Source organism: Gopherus evgoodei, chromosome 8 (assembly GCF_007399415.2).
Source record: "Gopherus evgoodei ecotype Sinaloan lineage chromosome 8, rGopEvg1_v1.p, whole genome shotgun sequence".
Lineage (NCBI taxonomy): Eukaryota > Metazoa > Chordata > Testudines > Testudinidae > Gopherus > Gopherus evgoodei.
In genome coordinates, this window is record NC_044329.1 from 48606137 (window position 1) to 48628797 (window position 22661).

The 22661-nt window shown below is 45.5% G+C and overlaps 1 protein-coding gene across 2 annotated transcripts in view; it reads right to left on the minus strand.

Moving 5' to 3' along the window:
* PRRX1 (paired related homeobox 1) overlaps window positions 1-19720 on the minus strand; it is a 97082-nt gene extending 77362 nt beyond the window's left edge. The window contains exon 1 of one of the 2 annotated variants that reach the window (XM_030573586.1): window positions 18649-19720. In XM_030573586.1, the coding sequence (XP_030429446.1) occupies window positions 18649-18889 (241 nt within the window). In that variant the 5' untranslated portion in view covers window positions 18890-19720. The remainder of the gene's footprint in view (window positions 1-18648) is intronic. The other variant, XM_030573588.1, reaches the window with a different exon arrangement.
* Window positions 19721-22661: the final 2941 nt, after the last annotated feature.

Here is a 22661-nt window from a genome sequence, read left to right on the forward strand (position 1 = left end):
ACTTAAAAACTACTTGCTTATAAAATCAGACATACAAATACAAAAGTGTCACAGTACACTAGTACTGACAAATTGCTGACTTTCTCACTTTTACCATATAATTATCAAATAAATCAATCAACTTACTGCAATATAGATATTGTACTTACATTTCAGTATATAGTATATACAGCTGTACAAACAAGTCATTGCTTGTATGAAATTTTAATTTGTACTGACTTTGGTAGTGCTTTTTACATAACCTGTTATAAAACTAGGCAAATATCTAGATGAGTTGAGTACACCCTGACAGATCTCTCTGTACCCCTAGGGGTATGCATACCCCCTGGCTGAGACCCACTGAGCTACATAACAAACGGAGGAGTGGGGGTCAAAACATCCAGTAAGTAAACAGGAAATAAGGGTGGGGTGGTGCATGGCTCCAACCTATTATACTCTGAGTAACTCATTTAACACCTTGGTTACCACTTTACTGCAAATCGGGAAATGAAATTGATTATAAACGGAAAAGTCTAGTTTTATTCTCCAAAATAAGGGCAATGTTCAAAAATAAGGAATCAAGCTCCAGAAAACCATCAGACTTCTTTTAAAATAATACATTTTGGAGTCTTTTTCTTTGCCTTCAGGTTGCTCTTGGATCACATTTTCTAGCTTTCCTCTGCAACCATGAAAGCGAGAAAATTGCTTTAAAGGAAAGGAAAGCTGAGATTCACATATACTCCAGGAGTTGGGGCTTTAAGACAAATACCAAATACTGTAAGACTCACAGGACTGTGAGTGACATGCAAAAAATACACAAGAAACATAAATGGAGAAAAGTAAATCAGACTTTAAACAGATTTTCTTTCATTTTTAATTAACTAAGTCCTGCCCTACAACCTTTACTCACATGAGCAATTGTTACTCATGCAAGAAGTCCCAGTTAAGTCAATTGGACTACTCACCCGAACAACTATTACTCAGATGAGTAAAGTTTGTAGGATCTATCACCTGTGGTTATTAAAATGGAGGTAATTAATGTTTTAAAAATAATTTTGGTCTAAACCTAACAAAGTGGAAAGGATTTTTCTCATTAACTTCAATAGGAGCAGGATTGGACCCTGAAGTTCTATTTTGACAGCATTCCTTTGGGGATGCCCAATTACATTCAAGAGTTAAATGCATTGACCGGTTACATGGTCTGTAACCTGTTGATGTAACCAGCCAACCATTTCTGTACAAATTCCATTTGCCTACTATTACAGAAAATGGGGGGAGAAAACACTGACAGCTGCTAGTTCTAGTCAATGTAAAGTCCCTAATTATTTTTTTCCTATTTTTTGTCCCTCCCAAGTCCATAAACGCCACATCTCTGGGGGAAAACTCTGAGTTTTGAGAATAAAAGATGCTAAAATCAGAAATGCTAAAATAAACCTTTCCAAAGAAAGAGCTTGAATGGGATCTCTGGATGATCTTTGCCCCTTATCTTGCATCTGCGGTCTGTGCATCTCACCCAATTCATAAGGCAAGTTTTCACTCGTATAGCTTTGGAGAGATTGGATGTTTCATATTGGTGGCAGGCTATCACATTCGGGTAGAATGCAATGTTGTGTCTTCTTTTCAAAAGCAGGTTGTTTTAAGGGAGTGTCTATGCAAATAAGAGCACTTAGTCGTACCAGTGGGAGTTAGGCACCTAAATATTTTTGTGAATCCCACCCCACATCTATCATGCCATTGATCTGAGAATCTCAAACAACTCTACAAACGCCCCTTCATATGGAAGCATTAGCTTTATTTACAGCCAGCACGTAAAGTGGTCAAACCAGGACTGGAAGCTCGAGTTAAACCAACAAAAGGGGAAGAGGAGAGCTGTGGGAGAGCCCTGCTTACCAAGCCCAGGAGAGGATGGGGAGCAGCGAGCTGTGTTCCTACCAGCTCCCCTTACTTTAGTTCTGGCTTTCATAGAAGTGAACAAAGGTACAGAGAGGTTATGTGACTTGCTGAGATCACACAACAAGACATAGGAAAAGCCAGGACTCCTGACTCCCAGGCCTGTGCTTTAACCATTAGCCCATAGACACAACCGAATCTAACCACTTAGCCTGGGGAAAGATGCCTCAGTCCTAAGCCAGTTAAAAGAACTATAATAAATAAAGATGCCAGGGATTTGTACATAAATCAGGTAGAATTGATCAGGAAATTATTTTTCCCCATAAAAAAATTCAGGGAACAGATATTTTCTCATGTTTGTCATCATTTTTCTTCCAAAATTGTATAGGTTTTCATTTTTTTTAAAGAAAAAAAATCAGTAGAAAGGGTTTTTAAAGGTTCAGCCAAAAAACTGTTGATCAGCTCTAAAGCTGAGATCCTGTAGCAGCACTCTGATTCAGGACATCTGGAGACCCCATCCTGAAGAAGCCATGCCACCTCCATTAGGGTGTTCTCCAAAGGAAGGATACAAAGGACATTCAAAGATAAGTAATGCTGGGTTTTTGCATAAGAGAACTTTCCCAAGGAAGTGCACAGGGAAAATGAGATGGGAGCTATAGCTGGTTATCTGTAATTGGAGGGGTTGTCCTCTATGGAATGGAGGTCAGTGCCCCTCTTGAAAATCGAAATACAGGTCCATCTCAGCTTTAGCAGGAGACTCATGAAACAACAGCATCTTAAACTGAACATTTGTTTTGGTTTGTCTTATGTTGTGGGGGAACTTGGCCTTTAAAACACTTCCAGTTCAGCTGCAGATGTGGGTCAGTTGGCTATACATTAAATCAGCTTTTAGTCTTTTAGGGTCTGATTTTCAGAGTTGCTGAACATTTGCAACTCCATCTCAAGTCAACAATCCTGAAAATCAGCCTTTTACTATGCTGACAATATTCTCTTGATAGACATTAAGATAAAAGTCACTACTTTGTCAGATTCTATACGCTATTACAATGGGGAAAAAATGAATGAAACATTTACCCATTGGAAAATGATGTTTCATTGAAATTAAAATTTTCAGTGGAAAAAAAATCAAATTCAGCTGAAATGTTTCATTTCAATCAAAAATGTCTGAACAAAAATGTTTCACCATTTCTGATTCAAAACTTTCTGTAACTTTTCATTATACAAACTGTTTCAATTCTTTTCCTCACAATTTGGGACTAAAATAAACACCAAAATATTGGAATTTCCCACAAGATAGAAAAATCAATTTTTGATCTTTTCTGCCCACTACAAAAATTTCTCTGAATGGTTCTTACTGTCCTTCCTTAAGCAATGTATACAACAGTGAAGCCAAGATAGAGAGAGAGATAGATCTGTACTCTAAAACAGATCTGATTTTTTTCAGAGAAAGAGAAAAGATAATTCCATTATCTCCAGTATATTTTTCTTACCTTAAAATCCTTTTAAATTCTACCTTATAGGGATGTCTGCTGCCACAGGACCATTACTCCAAGGTCAAACTGATCACCATATTTGGAATCACAAAAAAAATTCCCTTCAGCAAGGAAGGAACCATCTGATATTTTTGGTCCTTTTCCTGCAGGAATCAAACCTTTGAGTTTGGGGGACAATCATTTTCTTGCTATTACTGTGAGCTGATTTGGACATTAGTGGAGATTACTTATTCATATGTATACATCGGTGTACAGTTAGGCAACAAAATATTGTTTTCAATGAAAATCGGCTTTTTGATGGAAAAGGAAGTTCTATGCAAAATGTCCATTTTCATCAAAATATTTTGGGTATTCGTCAAAAAATGGAAGTGCAAAAATGTTTCAGTTTTACCCTCCCTCAAAAAATCTGGTTTGGGTTCTGAAAATTGAAACATGATTTTTGTGGGATTTGACAAACCTCCTCCCTTCAAAAAAAAATTCTAAGAAAAATATTTGTTTATGTTGATTTTTCACTAGGAAAAAAAATCATTTCCAAATTAGCCCTAATCAGGAGCAAGCAACTTCCAATCCCAGGTAGTTTTTGATTGTCACTTTCCTGTCTGTCTCCCATAAAACACTCGATTCCTGAAGGACTGGGATAATTAAAGGACACAGCTGGTATTTCTAACCTTCCCCTCTGCCTAGTTCACAGAAATACTTACTGTGCCATTCACCAGTGCCATACATGGCAATGGATAGATTCAATCCCAATTCCATTTATCTTTAGTGTGACTTGCTTTGCAAGCTAGAAGAGCCCAAATCAGAACAGCTTCTTACTACTGTTTATCTGAAATGCAATCTGAATGGCAAAATTATGTCTTGGGTTCAATTTAAATTGTATGTTAAGTCTTTACTAGTAACATGTCATAATAGTATCCTTGTGAAATACATCCCTGTAGGGGCTTTTGGATTGTGTAGGGATAACATAGTTATTATTAATTATTATTATTAATTGTGGTTGCTGTTCTAATAGATTCTAAAGCCAGAAGGGACCATTGTGATCATCTAGTCTGATTTCCTGTATATCACAGGCCAGAGAACAGCCAGCAAATAATTCCTAGAACTGAGCTTTCAGAAAAAAAATCTAGTTCTTCAGCTCCTCTGTATTATTGTACATTGCACTTTATATTATTATGCTCCCAGTCCTACAGTCTTTATTCATGTGAATAAGAGCTAAAAGAATGGGTCTTTAATTATAACTGTATTATTATTTCAACAGCAAATCCAGTCGGCCACTTTACTGAAACTGCTGTGCCTTTACATTACCAGATTTTGACGGCAGGGATTATATTCTCTGTGTGATCTATTTTACAGGTAGAGCTGCGCTGTTAATCAATTTTTTGGTGTGGGGGCTGAACTTAAATATTAAATTAAATTAATATAATCATTTGGGGTTTACCTGAAAAGATTTTTAAATTTGTTTATTTTTTCGTGAAGCAAAAATGTCAGAAACATTTTACTTTGAATTGAACAAAACGTTTCATTTTACCTATAACAAAACATTTCAGGTTTTTTTTAACCTTCTTAAAAATTATAATTGCAGTTAAATTTGAAGCAAAAGACTCTTGTGAAACAAAAAGTCAAAACATTTCAATTTCAAAAAATGTAGAAATAAAGCTTTTTGACTTTGTCAGAATTTGTTTCTTTGTTTTTTGACTGAAAAAATTTGGCAATTTCAGCACAGATTCAAGAAACCTTTTTGTCCACCCAGATGTGCATTTTTCTGCAAAAAATAGTTTCAGCTGAAAAATTATGCCCTGCTCTAGTTGCAGGTCATAAAACAATGTATATGGCTAGAGAGCAATATAAATAATTATGGAAATGCTGGTAGAAATGCTATAGTTAACGCTATATTTGTTTTTTCAGTTAAAGTGGAGTTTAAGTAATTTTGTTAGGAATGTAAACAGATGTTAATTGCAGGCATAATTAACCCAATCACTTCCAGGGAGATTCCATTTTCTGGATTATTACAAGTAAAGCTTTTTAATTTAGAAGTCAGAAGGAGTTGAAAATAAGCTATTTTGAAATATGCTATTTAACTTCTTTGGTTCTAAATTTAAAAATGGCTTTAGTTTTAAATATTAAACTTTAGATAGATTTCAGTCTAAACAATACCTACCATAGACTGTTGGGGTGGTTTTTTTTAAAAGAAAAAGGTTATTTATATTATTCCTCATAACCATTTCTAGTTCCACTACAAGCTCAGATGGAATAAAAATTACCCAGGCAAATGGTAGCATTTGCAACTTTACATGTTAAATCACTGGCATATTGGAATTGTAGCTGTGAGCTCTTTTGAGAGGGAAATACGGATACTCAATGCAAAACAATGATGGGTAGTTCGGGTGGGTGACTGGGTGAGATATGTATTTGCAGAAGGAACAAGTGTTCTGTTTGTCCTCAGTTGGGGGCAATGTTTCCGGGAGAAGATGCAAAGACCCAGTGAACCCCTTACATCTGCTTCTCAAGTTGGATTTCCCAGGAGAAGAGAAGCCCATTCCTTTCCGCATTCACCCAGACCACCGCTGACACATAGCTCCAGCCCTTCAGAGAAAGAACTCGTCTTTAGGAGCTGGAGAAGAGCAGACCCTCCTGATTCCCATTTCTCGGTAGGCCTGATCCAACTTTCCCTGAAGTCTTTCCATTAACTTAAACAGGAGCTGGTTCAGACTCCAGGGATTTGTCAAAGTTCGAACGCTCTATTCTCCAATGTTTTGTACCTAGGATGAACGCAGAAGCCAGATATGAGCTAAATCCAGGTGCTCCAGCCCCAGAGAAATGCACAAACCTGCCTCCAGGCCATGTCTACAGTACAAACTTTGGTTGACGCAAGTTATGTCAATGTAAAGCCGCCGCAGTTAATATATCACTTGTGCACATGCATACTAGGCTACTAGTGTTGGCGCTGCATATACTCACCAGAAGCGCTTGTGTCGCTGTACAGTGTGGTGCACCATGCATCCCAGCATGCAACTCGCCACCATTCAGTGCACTGTCTTTTTGGACATTTTGCAATGCCTGGTGGGGCAGAAAGGAGTCATGCATGTGTGAATGGGAGCAAGGGGTCAGCTTCCCAGCATGCAACTGTCTCCATCCCATCATATTATCGAATTCCCATAACTTTTGCATCTTTTTAAAAACTCCTATGAATCTTCTCAGCACTTCTCTGACAGAAGCATGGGACCTGCCTAGCTATGCACTATTGTCATAAACTTTGCAAACATGGGATGCACAATCCTGTGTTATTTGCAGAGCCTTACAAAAAAACCAGATCAGCAGGGAACATGATTTCTTGGAGGACAGATTGGCGTGAGACATTCTGAGAACTAATTCAAGGTTGTTGGTGGTGTTCCTGGAGCAGCTGCAGATGGTGGAACACCACTTCTAGCCAGAGAAAGAAGCATTCACTGGTGAGATTGCATTGTAATGTAAGTTTGGGAAGATGAGCAGTGGCTGCAGAACTTTTGGATGTGCAAGGCAACATTCCTGGACCTGTGTGCCGAGCTTAGCATAGCCTTCTAACACAGGGACATCAAACTGAGAGCTGCACTGACAGTGGAGAAATGAGTGGCAATCGCAATGTGGAAACTTGCAATGCAAATTGCTATCTGTCAGTGGCAAATTATTTTGGAGTTGGAAAATCCACTGTGGAGGTGATTGTCATGCACAAGTGTAGGGCCATTAATTATATCCTGCTGTGCGGGACTGTGATGCTTGGCAATGTGCAGGACATAGCAGATGGATTTGCAGCAATGGGGTTCCCAAACTGTAGTGTAGCGATAGACAGTATGTATATCTCAATTTTGGCTACAGCCCACCTTGCTGCAGAGTACATCAACATAAAGGACTACTTTTTCATGGTTATGCAGGCACTGGTGCATCAGAGAGGATGCTTCACTGACATCAGTGTTGGCTGGCCAGGGAAGGTGCATGATGAGTGCATCTTTAAGAACATGGGACTGCTCAGAAAGCTAAAAGCACGAACTTTCTTTCCCAACCAGTGGCTTTCCATTGTTGATGTTGAAATGCCAATAGTGATCCTGGGGGACTCAGCCTACCCCTTGCTTCCCTGGCTCCTGAAGTCATACACCAGCTGTCTCAACAGCACCAAGGAATGATCCAACTGCTGGTTCAGCAGGTGTAGAATGACAATTTAATGCACTTTTGATAGATTGAAGGGATATTGGTGTTGTTTCCTCACAAGATTGGACCTCAGCGAAAAAAAATATCCTAGTAGGTATAGCTGCCTCCTGTGTCCTATATAATATCTGTGAAGCAAAGGAAGAAAAGATGCTTCTGGGGTTGAGGGCAGAGGTAGAGCAGCTATCTGCTGAGTTTGAACAGCTAGACACAAGGGTTATTAGAAAAGCTCAACACAGAGCTATAAAGCACAGGCAAGTTTTGAACAAGCACTGTAACAGTGACCAACAGTAATACATTGTGATGTACGGTGTTCTACCTGGCCCTGCTGTTTGGGGTCAGTTAGAAGCTGTATGGTCCTTGGAGTACATCTATGAATATAACTCTGTCAATGCACCTATTAATTTTGCAGTGCTTCCTGTGCATTTACAATAACACTGTGTTTTTCACTGATCATGTGAGTTGTGTCAGGTGTGTTCAGAACTTCTAGGCACTCTGTAGCATATGTTGTGATGAATTATTTTCCAAATAATAGAATTTTATTCAGTAACAAAACCAGCACAAAGAAAAATCTTTGCAATTTAAAAGCAAATACATTAAAAACTTCATAATTTAATGGAACAGAACAGGAGGAAAAAAACATTCACATCAATTTTACCTATGTATACATCAACCGTGGCTCTCACAGGTCAGTGTATGTGAAGCTGTGGTTGGTTGTCCTTAACGTCCCCTGGGGTGCACTGGTAAAAGTAGGAATGCAGACCCTGATGCCATATGGAATGTTAAGGAGATATAAGGAGGTGCTGCAATGGAATTCTTCATGGACTTCAAAGGGAGGCAAATTTGGGATTGTTGAACTTATAGGTCCACCAGAGTCTGCAGCATCTGTGCTTGCTTGCAGAGAAGCCCCATTATGTCCTGGTATGTCTCCCTCTCCTTTTCCTGCTGGGACTCCTGGGCCTTTTGTCCTGCCTACTCTTTCCTTCTCTGGGCTGTCTGCAATGCTCACCCTCCAGGACCTTAGTCTGATGCAGCCCTTGCAGGATCTCACTGAACCTGTCATCCCAAGTCCTCTTCCTTCTCCTCCTTATCTGGTTCAGGTGTTCTGCAGGTGTGGAGGGAGAGCCCCTCAAGGCCACAATGGCAGTAGCTGCAGATAAAACACACACAGGTACCATTGTCATTATAGTCACCACAGAAAGCAAAAGTTAAAATTCAGAACTCCCCTCCCTTGCTCCCCTAAAGTTTTGAACAGGACACCCTTATAGACACTTCTGTTTGGAGTATTTGTGCACAGCACCATTCACAGCACTATGGAGAGTATGGCTCACCGGGGTGAGGGGAGGGAATCGCTCAGCTGCATGAAACTATGAGCACAGGGTAATGGCTCTGAATACTGGCACCAGCAGAGGTGATGTTAGCTGATATCTCACTCCTGAGAATAACCAAGGCACAGAGAGCACAGCTGCTGCTGGCATCCTGAAGATGCCTGGGCCAGTAGCTGCCAGCCTGTTTACTGCAATGGTGTAAGCCAAAGTTATCGCTGACTGGCATGGGAAAGTGTCCTACCACGGAGGAAGAAATAAAGCTGCCATTGCAGAGTATCTCCATGGAAGTTTCATCATGATCTCTCAGGAGGATTCAAGGAACGTCCCTGTGTACATAAACAAACTGCTCCACATGGTCCGTCCCCGCCCACACACACCTAACTCTACAGGGGAATGAAAAGCAGAGAGCAAGTCCATCTCTCTTTGTTTTACTGCTACCTCTTCTAGTGCGAGTAAATTAATGAAAGGTGATAGCTGTGTCCTGTTAAATTGCGGGGGGCCATCAGTACATCACTGTAATGGGGAAATACAATTATACACTTACCAGAGGTTCCTTCCCTTGCATTGGGTTCGCCTGTGCTCCACTGCCAGGACTGACTGGAGTCTCAAACAGGTCCTGGCTTCAGGTATAGCTGGACCCCCTGTCCATGTCTTCTATCCTCCTCTGCTTCCTCCTCCACCTCCTCACTGTTCATGCTAGGGGCCTGTGACTCGGTTACCTCAGAGGTAGTCACAGTGGTTCGTGAAGTGGTGGTGGAGTCTCCGCCAAGGATGGCACGCTGCTCTTTGTCAAAGCCGCCAGTCTGCAGCTCAGCACCAGGCTGACTGTTTGCCTTCCTCATCTGCCACAATTCCTTTGCTTTCATGTAGTACTGCTGCTGATCCCTGTTCTAGCTCTTCTCCTGTATCCCTCCTACAATCTGCTCATAGATGTCCATATTTCCACAGCTGTTCTGTAACTGTGCCTGCACAGCCTCCTCTCCCCACAGGCCCAGGAGATCCAGTATCTTCTGTCTACTCCAAGCCAGAGAGCTGCTGGAGCATGGCCAGCTGGGCAACTGCACACAATGGAGAGCTGCTAGCTGTGCTCACCAAGCTGGACAATCAGGAAAAGGCATTTTAAAAATGTGTGGGGCTTTAAAAGGGAGGGGTCCTTCGTTTCTCTGTGATGGGCAGTGGAGTTCACAATTGTGACCAGAGTGGTCAGTGTCAGGCATTGTGGGACGGCTGCTGGAGGACTGATAGGATAGACAGAAGTAATGCAGTGGCTACATTCATGCTGCATCAACCTCAGTACATCGACCAGGGCTCAATGCAGTTCAGGGACATGGTGTTACTGCATCACCATAATGGGGCACTCACATCACACCAGTGGGAGATGAATTTAAAAGTAGATACATGCACAACTAGATGGATGCAAGGCAACTCATTTCGACTAACTTTGTACACCAGCCCTCAATCTAATTCTAAAATCAGCCAGCAGCATAAGCTCAGATACACCAGACAAGGAGAAAACAGCAGCCCTGGACTCTGGGGAAGCTCAGTTCTCCAGTATCAGCTCAAAATGTCACTCTATCAGCTGTGTTAGTTTAACAGCTTCAGAGGAGTTTACTTTGGATATAAGGGCAAGAAAACCCAAAGGCTGGTTTTCAGTGTTTCCCCAAGTCTCCCTCTCCAAGTCTGGTTTGACTCAGCAAAACACGTGTGTGTTGGTAACATTGAGATGTAAATATTCTCTTTTTACTGTATTTTGAAATTTGCCAATGAGAAGCACAATCCGAGCACTAGTTAATAACATAAATAATAATGATAACAACCACCTTGGCTTTGATTTTGGTGTGGAAGTTCAGACTGACTGGGGATATCTGATAGATGATTTTTGACTTTCAATTGAAAATAAGGATAACATTGTGGGTAAACAACATTTGCAGGTTACAGTTGCTGGATTTACCTTCAATAAAACAAAACACAATAACACACTAATACTAAATGATTACACAAGTTTGCCTTTTTTGAGCTGAAGAGTTAGTACCCTGATCAATCCTGGGCAATGTTTTACTGGAATATTACAATCTCTTCCACCCTCATGTCAGGGGCTGCTGCTATATCCACCCCAGAAAGCTACTAATTCAGGGGTAAATCCAGCTTCATATTTTTCTTCCTCAGAAAAAGAAAGAAGTCCCTTTAAAATCGGATTTCAGACAGAGCCCTGGAGCTCAGAGTAGCCTAGAGAAACTTAAGACCTGTTCCAAAGGTTGTTGACTTTAACAAGATTTTTACAACTGCACTTTGGATCCCGCCTTTCCAGCAGAGTAGGCAGCCCCCATGCAATGCACACAGGGGATCCTCAGAGGAGTAACCAGCTGCAAATTGAGGGCTGACACTGTGCATCCCCCGAATGGGAAGCGATCTCTACTAAGCGTCCCAAGAAGTGGTGCAGCAGTGGTGAGGGGATTCAGCAAACGCGCGCCCAGCTAGCGAGCTCCACACAGCAGAGACATATTGGCATCAAAGTGCTTTAGCTAGCAGGGCTTTTAGGTCTGTCCTCTGCCACCCGCCCACCTCCAGCAAACCTGGAAACCGAGGCAACTGGGGGTTACGTACACCAGCCCGTCATAAAGTAGCAAGCACCTGGACATGCTGTTTTAAAGGAAGGTTTCTTGTTCTACAGGGCTGTCAGGCACAAACCTTTAATTACTGGCATGGTGGGAGATAGGGGTGAGATCACTATGTTTACCCCCGAGTTCTTAGGGCATTTGAAAACCCTCACTCCACGATTCTTTATTCCTTAGATACTCCAAATAGATTTCAGGGCTAAATCCCTCATCACCTTACTCAAGGGAGTAAAGGTTGCTCACAAAGGCATCTCTCAGAAGTCGCTGCGGGTACTTTTGCTGCGGGATCGGGCCCTCCACGGGAATTCAGTTTTTCTCTGAAAAGATCTCATTTCACCGGATCGGTAAGGAGAGGTATAGAACTAACACCGGTGGCTTTATTCAGATCCGGCCGCCTCTAAAATCAAGTTCGATTTTTTTTTAACAATTCCCTGCTCTGTGCTGCTGCACTGGATAAAATATGAGCAGATCCACGCAACCTGGATGCATTTTAGCTGTGTATATCTGCTTGGTGGTGTGGTTAAGGCTAAGCAAACCCTTTTTATAGCTTCAGGAGAAAGAATTTCAGGAGGAAGAACCCTACAGAGCTAAGGAGATTTTTGGACCACATAGACACATTAGGTTACATTAGTATACATACAATTATTTAAAACCAAAAAGTGTAAGTTTTTTTAAATGTCAACAATAGCAAACGAGAAGGTAGCCGATTTGGTAAGAAATGACAATGATAGCTATGCTAATGTTGGGACTGTTGGAAGGATAGATAGATAGATGGCCGAGGGGAGGGGGGGCAAGTGGGGTAATTTGCTCCAGGCCCCATAGGGGCCGTCAGGAGAATATAGTATTCTATAGTATTGCAACCTTTTTTTATGGAAGCGGCCCCCAGAATTACTTTGCCCAAAGACCCCTGAATCCTCTGGGCAGCCCTGGATAGATAGATAGATACTCTTGTTGTTACTGTGGATTTGTCTATTTAATGTGTACGCTCTTGCGGTTTACATAGCAAAGACTAGCTGCTATTCCAAATAGAAAAACTCCAATCGCACGTCACTGGAGCCAGGATCTGGCCCAGCTCTCCAGTTCCCGTTGGAGTTCACAGCAGTATTGGAAGGACTGACTGACTACAGAGATACTAGACTTTTAAAAACTCCAGCGACTTTTTAGCGCTGTCAAAAGCAGGGCTGGCTGGAGATTCCATTGATCTGGGCCGGGGTGGCTGGCCTGTCTAATCCCTGCCTGCTTTGTAAATGTTTGGAGGCTGGCTGGAGGAGGAAACGCAATCCTTATCCAAACAGTCTTTTAACCTCCAGTCCTCTCTACCCCGTTAACGCTTTGTATGAGCCTGTCATAAGCCTTATTAATGACCCTTGTTACTTAATCTGAAACGGGACTCCTGGCAAACAGACAAGCCTCTTGCCGCCGCATAGAAAGGATTTTGAAAAGCATTTTGGTCCCAACCTAAATTCACCTCGATTAGTTTCTCTCTCCTACATCGAGAAATCACTACGGCGCAGCTGAGTCGTTTACTTGTTTGGCCTCAAGATTATATGACATGCGCCCCGATTTCAGTGTATCTCTTACAGCAAAGGAGAAATAAAGTGGAATATACATAACGTTAGTCTGATGGTGTCGATTTCGTAGCGATAGGGGTGTTTGTCTGTAAATCCTATCGGGAACACAGGAAGGTAAGAGCTGAAATTCAGATACCAACCTGATTATTTAGCACAAGTATCAGAATAAAACCTGACGTTTCATAGTGGATAGTCAATTCTTCTGGGAGGCCAGATTGGGGAATTGTTGGAATAATCCCTGAAAGAGACCAGCCGCGTTCCATTCGATTCCATCGCTTCTCCCATACGGAGCACTCACGGCAGCCCGGGCATTCAAACTGACTTAAGGGTCCGGATTCTGTCAGGGGCTGGGTCCCTTCCCCGTGGGATCGGTGGATATCTGCAGTCCCAGTCTCTGCCCCCCTCATTCGCCGTTTTGGGTTCCCAGGGAAAGAGATTGGGGTAACGCGCAGCTGTTGGGGACAGAGTTGTAAATCCCCCCCGCCCCCCTCTCCATTCGGGACTCCTGCAAAGCGGCTCCTTTCCACATGAGCTGTAACATTTTCCAGGCTCGGGGTCTATTTGCTGCTGCGTTCGTTCTCCATCCTTCAGTAAAAATTTAACAACTGCAATGATCTCATAGCGCCCTACATGTGTTTGATAAGCTTGTTTGAGAAACAGGCCTATAAAATGCAGCCTCCCAGCAACTAGATACCGTGGTTGTGCCTGTCTGTTGTTATTTGCCTCCCTGGGTACGATAGTTAAGCAGATACACTGGGAATGTGCTACATTGTTTCATGCTGTGGTTAGATGGTTACTGGAAACCAGACAACGTTATTTTATGTTTTTAATTTAACGATCCCGAATGGAGTTTGCAAAGCTATATGGAGGCATTCAAAGAAGTATGACATCACACTAAATGAAGCTGCCGGATATACATATTCCATCAGGGCCTGATTTTTCACTGAAGTCAATGGGAATTTTAGCACGGTCTCCAATACAAGCAGGATCGAGCCTTTAAGAATAGCGGCTAACGGAAATACCAGTTAGGGGATAAACGACGAGCTGTGTCATTAATTATAATACGCTGGGGGGATTTTAAAAAAGGATCGGGGCTTTGAAATCTGCAGGAATGTTCTCTGTATAAGCGACCAGACGTGGCGAAAGTGGGAGTATGTCTGTGAGATCCATTTGCGCGTACAGGAGAATTTCTCGCTGCTGTAGAGGTTGGTATTTTAAGGTGCGGTCTGTTAGTCTGAGCCCTGTGATCCGAAATTAGAAAAGATTTTGAAATAGTGTGGAGGCCAATAACAGATACATTACAAAGTGGGCTACATCGCATTTATAAACCAGATCTGTAGGTTGTGGCTGCTTCACATCGTATGGCAATTTCCTAGAGAAAAATAATGCATCTCAGGAATTGTATTCCTAGGTAATCAAGCATTTATCGCACAGTGCGGACAACAGTTCGTGCTGCTGGATTGGGGCACTACATGTCATGTGGTTTTTTTGCAAGAATTCAGTCTCAAAGCACAAGTCCCGCTCACTGATGCATTTATTTTTATACCTCAAAACGATCCCTGCTTTGGGGGAAGTCATTTCACTCAAAGTGTCAGTCCAGGAGAGACTCAGTTACGATTCGTGCTGTCCCTGAGCTCAGATGATTAATATCTTCCCTTTAATCCCTTTCTTCATGATTAACCGATTTCTCCCGCCAGGGCTCCGATTTGTTTCTGTTTTGGGTAGGGGGACGAACAGCCCAGCCCCCACTTCAGCCCGGTGTCTCTAATTGACTTCTAGTCTACCTTTTAGTGGCGACATGTGTTTCTCACAAAGCTCTTATTAGGACAAGCTGCTTTCACTAATTGAGAGTTACAGAATGCGGAAGGCAGGCTGGTTTTTCAGATCCACCAACTCTAGAGGATTCAGGGAAGGAAAGGTTCCCTGCAAACTCTGCATCGGGTCTCTAAGATCAAATAACCAAGGCAAACCAGTCTCCTCCTCAGAAGATGATTCCATTTCTAACCCCCTGTAGCGCATCGCAGATCCCAGGGAAGCGCCAAAAAGCATGTGAAAGGCTACCTAGACAGAGATCCTGTATCAGCCCTTGCGCGCCAGGCGAACTCGCCCGAGCAAAGCTTACGCGTGTGGGGAAGGGCTGCCGGACTCAGCTGTCCGAGGAAAAGCAAGACACGGGCAAGTGCCAATTAGGAAGCTGATTAATTGTGAGCTGCTATGTCACATGTGATCAGAACCATTAGCTTTACGATTTCAACTTAACCAGTCTAAATAAATCAATAAAACCCTCCCAGTTAGAGGAAAAGCAACACGGGGAAAAAATTAACCCACAAACTGTTTAAAGCACCGCCTCAGCGAGAACTAACGCAACTCTTTTAATACAGACAGCAACATTTTCATAAATGTGTTGGAAGATTCAGACGGGAAAGTTATGCACGCGCAGAGATCGATCGAGGAAGACACGTTTAAGGACACGTAGCTACACATGGCTCAGCTTTCTCATGTGTTTCACTCGCTCTCTGCCGTCTGACAATGAATTCTCGGATTTAGGGGGGAGTTTGGCACAGAGGGACAAGGCCTAAAGCCCTTCCCAGGCGGCTGACTCTAAAGGGATATTTTAAATCTATCTGATGAGGGCATAAGGAAAGCTTCCCTCGGGCGTATATGGTCAGTACCTAGCCTCCTTCGCTGTGTTGGTGCGTGCAGTTTACCACCAAAGCCCACCGGTAGAATTGCCCCCCCTTTAGGTAAGCAAATATTAACATGACCCCCTCCCCTCGCCTTAGCCATGAAATAGCGGAGGACTGAGAAGAGCTGAGTATGTCCATTTCTGTTGTGCTTCGCAGAACTTCTGAAAGATCCTGTCTACTGAAAAGAAACCACCACAGCTTAGGTCTGGATGGACGGCTAGATCAGTAATGTTTGCCTGGGATTGGTGGTGGGGGGGGGGGGTAGCTGGCTTTTGCAACCCTACGCCCGAATGGGGTCTTCTGTACTCTTCTTGTTTCTAATGTTGCACATCAGTCAAATGCAATGTTTGTAAAAGTTGCATTTTTTTCATGTACTTGCAAACACGTCCCAAAGCGAACGTGGTTTGTCTGGGTTGCTGGCTCACACGAGAGCAAAGCTCCTCAAACCTGTAGCCCCGGACTGGTGGGCAGAAGGGGTAGCCTCATGCAGGGATGGCTGGGGGGATGCACCCGTGAATAGCGGAGCCAGCCGAGCACAGGGCTCACTGTTTTGGGGGTTAGCTTTAGTCGTGTGGCTGGCTGGCTTCAATGCATATCTCCGCGCTGTGGGGGTTGCTGGGGCCTCTTTCGGAGGGAAAGGTGATCGGTTTGATCCTATCAGAAAGGTGCAGGAGTGTGGGACTGTTTCTGTCCCCTTCCCCCGCAGCCACGGTCCTCCTGGCTCCGTTACAATCAGCGATCTTGCCTGGCCCATCCCCTCGAGCCAGACACCCGCCGCACTGGTCGCTTGTTGGCCTCTCCCTAGCGCCTAGCACAATGGGGCACCACTAGGGCTCCTGGGGCGGCCCTACAGTAAATAATGGCCCTACCTGCGCCTGAACCATTCCCTTTGAAAATAACAGGGATGGGCATTATGGCAGCGTCAGGACCCTGTGGTGGGATGCCCCAAGATTTAGTCCATCAGCCCTTAACCCAAAGCCCCCAGGTTAAATCCATGCTCAGTTCTGCCCGGGGCCGGTGGGGTGGCTCTACCGGGCAGATAAACAAGGAGTTTCCGGGCGTCCAATATGGCAAAGGGGGAGCGCTGATTAAACCGGCTCCCCAGCTCCGGCCTGCCCCCCTCACGTCCGAGTTGGCCTGGCAGGACTGGAACCGCCTGTGTCTCAGTATTAAACCTCGGTCCAGTCAATCGGGCAGTGCCGGTAAACCCAGGCTGGAACGAGCGTTTCTGGGCTCTCCGGCTTCGCTCCTCCAGCAACCCCCCTCCACGCCCATAGAGACTGGAATCTGGATTGAACGCCGAAATCCCGATCCTGTTCCCACCGGCAAAGCGCCCCCCAAAAAGCCAGCAAGTAGCAGCTACTCGCCATCCAATCATGCTCCCACTGGAGTCAAGCAAGGATCCGGCTCTTAAGTGAGAGCAGAGGACTAGGAAATCCATCCCCACCCGCGGGCTGCCCTTTCTCTTCGGTCTTCAAACACTCGTTGGAAGGCGTGTTTAAAAATAAGGCACTTTGTCCTGTATCTAGAGTACCAGAGACTTCCCCTAGCTCCAGTTCTTTCTCTTCGCCCCATCCCACAGAGCGTTTTCACTACAGCTGACCTGGGACAAAGGTTTTTAAATCAGCATGAAATAAAATTGAAGAGCTCATATATTAAAACTGGCCAATATGGGAGTTTGTCTCCCACTTTAATGGGGCATCTGCTTTTTCAGCTACTTACTACGTAAAGGAGGAAGGATTTATTTGTATTTATTTTTCAGAATGTAGTAGGGCAGTCAGGTTTTACTAGCTGAGGGTGGAATGAAAAGCCAATCTCCTTCTATAAAGTAAAGGGAAATTGAGAAGAAGAAATGATAGTAAAACTAAGCATCCCGCCAGGGCAAAGTCTGCAGGTTTGTTCCTCTACATGTCCACTCAAATTTAAATAAACATTGGGACCCTAAAATATAATTATCTTTTTAGTGCGTGAGTGAGAAGACGGGGAAGGACGTTCTTTGGTTTTGGTGTGATATCTTAGAGATGTGATTGTGTACAGTTGTGGTGCTTGCGTTGAGGTGGATGGGGGAAAGGTATCTGCTACCGGTTGCTCCAAGGCTCTGTTCCGAACCACCACCCCGGCAAATCCCAGAGATTTATTAAAACCCTTCGGGTTCCAATTTTTTTTTTTTTTTAGTTTGTAGTTCAGTTTACAAGTCTTCTTATTTAAAGACCGATTCGGATTGAATCCGAGCTCTGATTACGGATTCCTCTTCAAGGGCAGTCATTGCCAAGGGTGGAAAGGCGCTAGAACCCCCGTATGCAGCTTTAGATGCTGATTTCACTGCTCCGCCAGCCCCCCTACACAGCGCAGTGTGTCTGCGCTAGCTCCCTGGGTAACTAACCCACACCCGCACCCCTACTGCAGCCACCCCCTGTGCGATTAACAACCGTGCGTTCTTGGTGAACATGTCTTCCCAACCTCTCCTGCCAGACGCACACGGTCCCTCCCCAGCCCAGCCGCCCGATCTCCAGCTTGTGGCACTGACACTAGCGCCTGATTTCCCGGGACATGTAGCAGTCCCCCACCAGATAACGGCCCCTTTGCCTGATCCAGCAATAACTGCAATTGCTCACTTCCAGCCGGCCGTCTCCAAGCCCTTCAGGCGCGCAGGGCTCAGGCTGAACCCCCAGCCCGACTCTCTCTTTCCAGGACGAGGACAGTCCCTTTCAAGGCCGGTATTCCCCCAGAATATCGATCCCTCTGCTAAAGGACACCGCTCGAGCTGTGCATAGTGTCATTATGGTAGCCTTCCCCTCATCCCCCCACCCCAAAATTAGTTTGATCCCAGGCTCTCCCCCTGAGCTCTACCGCCTGCTTTATCTGCGCCCCTGCGCCGCGCGCGGGGGAGCCCAGCTCTCACTTACTGTCCTGCTGCGGGGTGTCGCTGCCGCTGGTTAGCCCCGGGGATTCCAGCAAGCTTCTGCCGGCTTCCCCTACGCTCTCGTCCGCCTGAGCCGCCACCATGTCTCCGGCTTCCTCCAGATCCAACAGGTGACTGACGGAGAAGTTCTTTTTGGCCTGTAAGTTGTCCAGGTTGCTGGGGCTCTCCAAGCGGGTGGCTAGGACGGCCTGTCTCTCCATGATGTGGGCATAGCTTGAAGTCATGGTTTCCCCCAAGTCTTAAAGGGGAAGTGCAGGCAAAACAGGAGGGGGGGGGAATACAAGGGACCCTCCCCAAAATCTCAGACTCTGTCCCCGCAGCAGGGGCGCTCCCTGGGTTTACTTCGGCAGGTTCAAGGGGGAGAATCAGGCCTCCGTCTGCCCAGTTCTCAAGCGAAAGTGACACAGAAAGCGTGAGAAAGAGAGAGATTGAGGGAGGGGATGGGGGAGGGGGGCAGAGGAATCGAAACGTGTCTTTCAGGAGAAGCGGCGTATTCCCAGGCAGGCACCAGCGGCAAGAGGCTTGTCCCGGCTTTAAACCATCTCCAAGAGAGCGCTTTGCCCCCTTTGCGCTCCGGGTGAGTCTTGGGAGTGACTGAGGTTTCAGGTCACGGGTGCTGATGTCTTGCAGATGTAGTCGCGAGTATTAACTCTCACCGAAGGGAAGACGAGGGTTTTCAGGAGTCCGAGAGAGAGCTCCCCACCCTCTCCTGATCTCGCTCTCAGTTGCTCTCCCCACCCCTCTCAGTTGGATCAAGCCGCTCTCTGGCACTTCAAAAGGGCCAGTCTGGCACACAGGGGAGACTTTGCAGGGAATACATGAAAATTGGAGACCCAAGGGAGGGCAGCTCGAGACTTAATAGGGGCCTGTAATTACGTGGCAAAGTCTTTGTGCTGTTTCTGACGTGTTACAGACCCCTGTTCTCCAGCGCAAACTCTCCCTCCGCCACCAAAAACACATGGATTAAGAACTCCCCTCCCCCCTTCGCCAGCATCTGATCTAGCGAGCGAGCAAGCGGGGAAGACCCCTTGCGTTTCTTAAATAACGATCGAATTATCTCAGTCTCCCCCCTTGCACTAGGATCTCTGGCAGAAAAGTCAAACTGAAAGCCACAGTCACTTCAAACAGGCTGATTATTTTGCTTCAGCATTAACTCCTCCTGATTTGTTTTAAATCTTGTTGGAGACTCTCATCTACATGTTTTGATAACAGCTGCAGGGGAAACTTTTGGAAACAGTCCATGTCCATTCCAATCAAGTTTTCTCCTATTTTTTTAACGTTTCCTGCTGTTCCAACCGTTTGGCTTCAGGCTATTAAGAAAGAAGAGAAGAATCCAAACAAGGGGTTGGATTTAATATACAGATATTTGAACCAGACAGTATATTATTAAATACAAGCATCAGCAAGCAACTGTTAATGAAAATTAATGGATAGGGCGATCTGTTTAAGATGAGGGATGGATATTTCAGGAGCCTTCATTCAGCAACATGTGGAAGAACAGGTCTCCTTGCTGTTAGAATCCATAGAAATAGGGGAGTGGAAGAGATTATTTAAATAATTAAAACCCATTCAGTAACTCTGAACGATCTACACTAGGGGTAGGCAACCTATGGCACGCATACCAAGGGCAGCATGCGAGCTGATTTTCAATGGTACTCACACTGCCTGAGTCCTGGCCACCGATCGGGGGGGCTCTGCATTTTAATTTAATTTTATATGAAACTTCTTAAACATTTGAAAAAACGTATTTACTTTACATTCAACAATAGTTTAGTTCTATATTATAGACTTATAGAAAGAGACCTTCTAAAAACGTTACAATGTGTTACTGGCACCCGAAATCTTAAATCAGAGTGAATAAATGAAGACTGGGCACACCACTACTGAAAAGTTGTCGACCCCTGATCTACACTCAACTCTGGACAGATCAGAAATCATTAAAGCCGCAGAGAGAGTAGGCGAAGGCATTTAACTTGAACCCAGATCCTGAATTCCTACCCAGGCAAAACTCCCTTTGCCATCAACGGGGCTTGTGACCGAGTAAAGAGATGGGCCCATAGACTGGGAGAGCTGTGTGGAGAAATGGGAAAACGTCTGATTCGTTCAATTAGCGCTCAGCCAGTTCAGAGGTTTTCGTGAGCCCCGTTTTGCAGAAAGATGTACTCACAAACTTCTGTCCTCGACTTGAACAGTCGAACCAAGAGAGAGGGGCGTCTGACATGCCCCACAAGTGTAATGCTGTAGCAGCTTGAATAGACTCATAAGGGATGAATTACTGCACGGACAGCAGGTAAAATATGACTTGTTTATTTGCAGAGATTGCGGCTCCTTCTCTCTCCAAAAAAATTCTTTTCTCTTGAAGAGGGGTCAGCGAGAACCAAGAGGGTTGCGTGAGTTTTGAGTGAGGGAACTCCCCAGGAGAGAGAAAGACCCATGTGTTTAAATGGCCGGAGTCTGGGCTCCAAGCTGCCATAGCCAGCCCAGAATTTCCAGCCCCCTGATCTGGGAAAAGAACATTTGATGCCATCAAAGGGCTGCAGATTGAAACCAGATGTGCTTTCCTAGGCTCTTTCCATGCATTTAATTAAGAAGGCGGGATAGAGGAGACTTTTTCATCATTAGGTCTCCCCCCTCCTCCTCCCAAAGTTTCCCCTTCCCAGCCTGGAGCGCTCAGAGCAGTGCCAGCGCCGCGTTTTCTCTTTGCGTGGACAAATCTGTGCTAGCTAGAGAATCCTCGGACCTGTGTGTGCGTGATTAAATGCGTGCTTGGAATCCGTGTGTGTCCTGGGGTTGGAGGGAATGTTTTTCTGTGTGTGTGTCCGTCCGGAAGCTCAGGGCAGAACGTGTCTGTGTGTTGAACACGAGTGTCTGCCTTCCTGAGTGGGTCTACCTGTGGGCCTAGATTTGTGTTTGGACGAATGTGGGGATCTGCGCGTGGGTGCCTGTGTCTAGCTGTAGCTTTGTGTTTCCCTTACTCGAGTCTGCCTTTCAGGAGCCAGGTAGCTGGGCACATCTCAGCCAGCTCCCCAACGCTGAGCCCGACCCCTGCTTTTTCACCGCTATGCTGCTGCTTTCGCTTTGAATTTGGCTCCGCTCGTCCATGCCTGGCCGGGCGGCTGGTGCGCACTGGTGCTAGGGAGTGGCCGGACAACCTGGTAGTGCGGGTTTACACGCGAGGTGCAGAGGGGAGGTGGCGTTACTGTTCCCGAGGGCAGCCCGAGCTGCCGCGGCTGGCCACCTGGGGCAGCAGAGAGGCCGCGCGTGGGGGACACGCGGGCCGGGACAGCTGCGGGCGAGTGGCAGTATCCCGGCTGCGCTAGGTCCAAGCAGCTGCGCCTGGTGCACCGGGCGAAGGGGTTGAGACCAGAGAGCCAGCGTGGGTGCTGCGAGAAACGAGGGATCTTTAAAGTACGGAGGGGGGGAGGACACTGAAGCTTCTCCGCTCCGGGTGCCTTCGGGATGAATTATTGTCGCCTCCACCCTCAAGCCGGGAGGTGCTCACCCCTATCTAGGGCCGGCCGCCAACCCGTGACCAGAGCAGATGCATAGGGCCAGGACACCGAGCCATGGGCTTTATTCTGCGATTCTCGGCCAGACCTGCAGGGTCAGCCCGGCCCGCAGTGCCCCAGATGGGAAGGAGAGCTGGTTTGCAGTCGGATCTGAGTGATGGCGTGTCCAGTCCCCGCGCCCAGCCCCAGGGCTCGTTCCTATCTGTATTTACAGGGGACTATAAACCGCACCCAGCTCCGCGCAGGGATCGGGCTGCGGCCTGTAAGACCTCCCAGGGCTCAGAACCAGCCCCAGGTGACCCACTCCCCACAGCCAGCATAACATGAGCGGAAAAGGGGGCGATTTTCACGCCCCGTCGCGGAATTAAATTCCCCCACGCCAGAGAGGAACAAGACGATCCTCCGAAATCTTCATTAATCCCTCAAACAGCTGCCTAGGCGAGTTGGGTTTATTTAACGCAGCTCTTTGCAACAAACAACCAGTCGG